The sequence below is a fragment of the Limulus polyphemus genome, unplaced genomic scaffold, assembly GCF_000517525.1.
Source record: "Limulus polyphemus unplaced genomic scaffold, Limulus_polyphemus-2.1.2 Scaffold261, whole genome shotgun sequence".
Classification (NCBI taxonomy): Eukaryota; Metazoa; Arthropoda; class Merostomata; order Xiphosura; family Limulidae; genus Limulus; species Limulus polyphemus.
This window is the reverse complement of record NW_013665871.1, coordinates 64,592-71,560: the sequence shown is the minus strand read 5'-3', so window position 1 is coordinate 71,560 and position 6,969 is coordinate 64,592. Positions and strand designations below refer to the sequence as shown.

General features: G+C 34.1%; 1 protein-coding gene across 1 annotated transcript; it reads right to left on the bottom strand.

The window, feature by feature from the left end:
- Window positions 1-380: 380 nt before the first annotated feature.
- Window positions 381-3,195, bottom strand: LOC106464597 (transient-receptor-potential-like protein; the record flags this gene model as incomplete). The annotated part of the gene is given in 4 exon segments (NM_001314091.1): window positions 381-389; window positions 2,325-2,349; window positions 2,352-2,356; window positions 2,359-3,195. Coding segments are annotated over 4 exon segments (768 nt in total), but the record flags the coding sequence as incomplete, so codon positions are not given.
- Window positions 3,196-6,969: the final 3,774 nt, after the last annotated feature.

Genomic DNA, 6,969 nt, shown 5'->3' with positions numbered 1-6,969 from the left:
CAAACAAACAAACAAACAAACCGCCACTTACTCATCATCCTTCATTCATATGGTGAACTCTCCTCTCGAACCATGCATGATAAGTGTACATATGTATGCCCATGGGTGTATTTATCAATGTCTAAAGTGTTATTAAGTACAGATATGTTTCATTTGACTGCACTGTCGTCTTAATTACAAGAATTTTATGATAACGTAATCCAGTTTGATCTGTATGTTAAAACGAACGACGATGGCTCTTTCAGTTAAGAATCCCAATCTTCAAGCAACAACAACAAAAAAGTTCGATGTATATTTTGTATAAATAATTCGAAATTTATAATCACAGATGTTAGACCAATTAACCCATAAGTTAGACATTACAAATTATTCAATGTTCCGTCAGAATGCTCTGGACACAAAAACGATGGAACGTAATTAACCACTGTATTATTTTTGATGATTTTTTGTAAATTATTAGGGTTTTACCTATAATAATGTGCTAAGGATATTTAACAAGAGTGCAAATCTAACGAGTTTTCTAAAATGATGAATATATATATATATATATCTTGCCAGGAAATATTTACACGTCTCTATATTATACATAAAAACATATTTTAATTGTGAAGTGACTCATAGAAAGACGTAATTCGTTATAATGAAATGAAAACGACACTTGTACCTCAAGTAAAGATGTAAGTCAAGTATGTTCGATACTTATAGATTTTTGATATTTCTATTGTTCTGACCTGGATCTAGAATTATAATTAATTCTTTTTGTACATGGTAGTGTCACAATGCAGTCATGTTGAGAGACAATATGACATACTGTTTGTTTGTTTCTAATTAAGCACACAATAGGCTATCTGTGCTCTGCCAACCACGGGTATCGAAACCCGGTTTTTAGCGTTGTAGGTCCGCTGTGTCACTGGGGGGCAAATATGACATACAAATATAGATTATCATGATGACAAACATATTCTATGGAACTATTTAAAATGCTGTGAAAATAACTTGTAAGTCATAAAATTTCCCATGCATATATTTTATATAAACTAAATATGTCTACGTAGAATCAGATTTCAATGTATTTCCCCAGGTTTCTCAAACACCAGCAACAATATCTAAGATAAAAAAATCTGCAATCTAAAAATAAAGATAGAGTATTAATAATCTCAGTCAACACTTGCTCAGTATTAAGATGAAAGGAAGTACTCTGTCGTAATTAAAAGTAAACTTAATAAATCGGATAAACAGAGTAAAATTTAATGAAAGTACAGCGTTTCACCAGGTTAACCTGGCATCATCAGGTACGTCAACTACAGTGAATGAATTGAAACTACAAATATATATAATAATAATACAGCGCAAGGGTACATTGAACTTTGATTAGGTAAATTTAACAGTAAGGTATGATATTTCCGGAGGGTGTTTATTGATAGGGCTTGTCTTCTTGGGGGTCAATGTCTGTAATCAACAAAATAGGAGGATAGTATATTATATGTTATATACAGTTCACCACTATAAACAGCCTTGTCTTGTTGTTTCGAGTTGCCCTTGTCCAGGGTTTATTGATGAAGGGTGGAATTTCCCGAAACTGGTATAACTTGGTGACAAATGGTGAATCAAATGACAGATTAGGCTTAATATTTATTTTGTTTAGTACGTTTTTTTACGTGTTTCTAACTTGATTAACATGCCATGGAAAAATCTATGTAAAACTTGCTCAGTGTGTTTCTTTACGTGTTTCTAAAACTGATTGGGAGTATGAAAAGATGTAATCGAAACGTGCTCATTTTTGAACTTTACGTGTTTCTCAGGTTTATGAAAAGATGCAATCAAAACGTGCTCATATGTGAACTTTACAAGTTTCTGAAACTGGTTAAGAGCATAAAAAGATGTAATCGAAACATGCCCATCAATTATTTTCCCAATTTGTTTATTATGTGTACAAATAAACGTGTTGTTTATTTTACTGATTTTTTTCAGGGTAAGAAACAAAAATTCATACACGTTAAAAACACGTATGATAGTGTTTCGATTGGATTTTTTCATACTTTATTAATAAGTTTTTAGAAACATTTAAAGTTCACATATGAGCATGTGTAAAATAAACAACACATCTATTTGTACTTATGATAAATAAATTGGCAAAATAATTGATGGGCTCTTTAACGATTGCTTTGGAGAAAAACTAAACGAGAGTTTTTAAAAATAATCTTATTATCAAAACCAAGTGGATAGAAGTTTTTATGTATAATCATTCGCGTCGTTTAGTTTCCCCCTCTTAATTCAACTAAACAAATATACCCTTGTTAATGGCTATGTCTAATTGTCTATACCTACAGGAAGATTTCTTTGTTTACAACAGAGCTTCAAAAGTTTCTAAGACAATGAAATTACTTTGAAAGCGGTGAGAATGGGATCGTCGCTCGTTAGTGAGATCCAGGCCGGACTGGCCAAAGCTCGGTACGTGTGGATCTTTCTCAGAGAGTAACGTAAACTGTCCGTATGTATCCCCTCCTCACATTTCTGACAACAACACGACAGAGAATGAGGTGTCTCAATCATCGCTCCTCGGGACAGTAGGAGCTGTAATATTTCAAACTGATTGCAGTGGGCGGCAAGGATAACAGGTGAGATATCAGGACTGTAGTCCGAGCTCTCTTCGCCCTGCTGGCGACTCTTAGCCCAATCGTTGGACAACATGCCTGCTGTAATACTGGGGTGATTGATTAACATCTCCACAATCTTGTAAACACCTTCGCGGATGGCGTGAAGCAAGGCATCTCCAATCTTTACCATATCCTGCATTAGAAGAAGCTCTACTATTTCAACATTTTCATTGTCCACGGCGATCTGAATTGCGCTGCGACCTAGAATATTAGTACAGTTGACATTGACAGGATTAGGTGGCTGAAGACACCGGATAATGGTGTGCTTGTCGCCCCGCTCGGCTGCCTCCAGGAACGTCCGCTCCTTAGGATCCATAGTTTGGTTGTCTTTCAATGGTCCCAGTGGAATAGGAATGTGCTTCTTCTTAATGCTGACTTTCTTGTTGCGGCCCAAAGACTTGGTCATCATGGAACCGTGGGAACTGTCCATGGCAAAAGTCACAATGTTTCTCTTTGGGGATTTCTCTGATTGCTTCACCAAGACCTAACTGTCTCTCGTCTAGATGACATTTCGTGAGCTCACCTGTACCACTCGTCACTAGAATATAAGAAAAAAAACAAAAACGAAATGTTATTATATCAGTCATGTGACTTAGTTGTACCATTATAATTGGTTAATTGTATCTTTAAGAGTTAGGTCAACCATCTTCATAAATACTAATTAAACCAAATATTTACTAATAAAATAATATAAAATTTTATATTTCGAAACATATCTTGCACTTCTTTATTTCTTCCTGTGGGACTGACACTGATGAAATCAGGGGTTCGATTCCCCGCATTGAAACAAGTAGTGTGTGTAGCTTTGCGTTAATAAACAAACACTTTTCTTTAAGTTTAATAAAATTACTGGAAATAATAATTTCAGAATTGTCAATTTCCAGCATTCGTTTGTAGAAATGTGCTTCCCGCCATTTGAGGCTCAGGTACATTATTTCGGAGCTTTATGGTCAACTTAAGGATGAGTTTATTTGAAGCATTTCCTTAGATTTTCTCGGAAAATTAATAAGTTTTACTAATCCCAAACCCCAGCTTTTAGAAAGGCTAACATGGGCCTGATTGTATATGTGAAGCAAACTAGCTCGTGCATGTTGAATTCAAAAACGTTTTTCAATGGTAAGTTATTATACTGATAATTTCACGTATCTTTTCTTATTAAATTTACTTTTATACAATTCTGGTACACTGTAGATTATTATGGAACCCAAAGTGAATTGGAGGTTGTGTTTGTTTGTTTGTTTTTGAATTTCGCGCAAAGCTACACTAGGGCTATCTGCGCTAGCCGACCATAGTTTAGCAGTGTAAGACTAGAAGGAGGCAGCTAGTCATCACCACCCACCGCCAACTCTTGGGCTACTCTTTTACCAATGAATAGTGGGATTGACCGTCACATTATAACGCCCCCACGGCTGAAAGGGCGAGTATGTTTGGTGGGACGGGGATTCGAACCCGCGACCCGCAGATTGCGAGCCTTTAAAAATATACACGTAAACTGTATTATATAAAACGTATTTAATAAAGCCCACTATTAAAACTAAACTTCCGTTGTTTGAATATTTTTGTTAGGATTATATATTTTAATTATTTTTACAGGATATTTTATTTTGAACGTAGACTTTTTCATTGAATATGTGCAAAATTCGATCAATTAATTTTTTTATTCTAATAATAAACAACTTGGGGGTTTACCATAGTAGACAGACGATTTGTAGTTTGTGTTGTCAAAGTGATCATAGCAGATGCGCGCAGAAGGCCCAGGTATTCATAGGCTTCCCAGGCTCCTCTCGCCAAATCGCCACAATCCATTCTCTCATCAGCTTTTGGTTACTGAAGAGGAGTCTACTGTATGTCCTCTTTGTTTTGTACAACCAGACATGGAGCGTTAAGGCATTGTTGACAAAATTCGCTGGTTGGTAACACTATTACACGCGTGAAGTCAGACCTAAATACCAGTAAACTGTCAGTTTCATCACTCAAACGTACATCTAACAGAATATTGGGTGAACGTCAACCTTATAGTATGAATACCCGTTTGATTCTCTAGCTGCTTGAGGTATGCAACGGTTGAAGAGGAGCTATGACTGGATACCTTATATTGGTGTGAACCCATGCCTTGTTGGCTTCATTTCCAGATGGAAATCCTTCTTGAATATGTTACATATTGTTGCCTGGGGTACCTGAGCCGATTTTGTCTCTGATCTTTGTGTTTAAGAATTCTCTTCCGCAACAAGACGCCCCACATTGTTTATCACGGTTGAGGTTCGACTTATTGCAGGTCCCTTTCTAAATGATTTTGGTACCTCAAATTCGTACATATTCATCTGTTTCCCAATACCATGAAATACAAGGTATATCAATCTCTTAGAAATTATAAATATCAGATAAGAACACACCTTGGTTATCTGAGTGTATGAATATTTTGAATCAGAAACGATTGTAACATACTCCTCTCAAAAGCGATCAATATTTGGTGTCATCACACTACCTATGTAACGCCAATGTCAAAATGTAATTCCAATACGTTCTGTTCCACCACAACTTTATACTGGCTGGGGTTGTCACGTAGTTTGCTGATTTTAGTACAACTTACTCAACACTATATATGGAGAGATATACTGGCGTGTTTACTATGTCATACTTTAACCAACTTACAAAAAAAATTCTAATGATTTCCAATAAATGACACTGATCGAGTAACGTAGGTGGTACGTAACACAGAATGGTAAGACAAATCACTTGCTTTCACCGTATATACGTCAGTTTGCCATATGTTCATTATATTTGAGAAACCTGAATTCGGTCATTATCTAAGTTTTCAAGTCATTAATGACTTTGGGACTGAGATGGAGGGTTTTGTGTAACTTATATAGCTCTCTCTCTCTATATATATATAATATGGTGGCGATATAACAGTCTCTCTTGACATGCAGTGACCAATATTTTAAAAACGTCTTGCCATTTTTATAAAATGTCAGTTGTTATACTTATGTTTCCTATTACTGTATAATAATGAGACATTTTTTTAGATTTAAACATATAAATTATAATATTATTTTCACTATTTTTATATACTGCTTGTGCTTGAACAATGTACCCTATACGTTTTTAAACAACACAATGATATATTTGTAAGTTTATACTTTGTCTATATGTGAGATTTTCATTTCTGTATTGCAGTTTGGGTTTGTACGATGAATATAATATTTTGGAATTCCTCCATACTAATATTTTTCTGTATTTATATGTCACATTTAAAGAAGTAATCTAACATACGAAAAAAGTGGCTAGTCTGCAAAAACAAAAACAAAAAAGATTAGACACGTAAATTTCAATAAATCCCTCTTTATTTTTTTAGGTAGAAGTTGTAAAAAGGCAACAAAAAAGTCGAGGTTTAGAATACACAGCTTTTGAAAGCCAAATAAGGCTCAAAGTTTTTTATTATTTTGTTTTATAACAATTTATATATGATATGTTTAGTTAGCTAACTTGTGAAATATTAACAAAGTGAGACATTTGAAACAGGCATCCAGTGCAGAGGAATTCCTCACCTTATAAGAAATTCCAAGTCAGTTAACGAACAAAATATATACTTCTCCAAAAGTCCCCAAATTAAAGTTTGATATCGCTTTTCTATAGCTTTTTCCATCTAAACTTAAACGATTTTAACTTTTGAAGGTCAGTATACATCCATGAGTATAATGCAAACACTTTCAAAATAGTCAAGTAGCCAGTATAGAAAATATGGAGATACACCCCAAATTGTGCTATAGTAAAACAATGCCAGAAGTATATAATTTATTGTACAATAATTTATATACTATATACTTTTATGAAGTCTCTAATTCATTGTACAATACTTTATATACTATATACTTTTATGAAGTCTATAATTCATTGTACAATACTTTATATACTATATACTTTTATGAAGTCTATAATTAATTGTACAATAATTTATATACTATATACTTTTATGAAGTCTATAATTCAGTGTACAATAATTTATATACTATATACTTTTATGAAGTCTATAATTCAGTGTACAATAATTTATATACTATATACTTTTATGAAGTCTATAATTCATTGTACAATACTTTATATACTATATACTTTTACACTATTTCAGTTAGTTAGCTTAGGTTTGGTGGAGAGGGGGGACCAGATCAAATGTTGGGAATGCTGTTGCACTGTCCTGAACCCCTGTAGCTACGTGCCGATTTTAAAATTCGACTTAGCAATTCGTTCAGTTTTATCTATTTCTGATCTACAGAAGTAGAGTATCCTAAAGTTCTCCCATTGAATCCTCCTT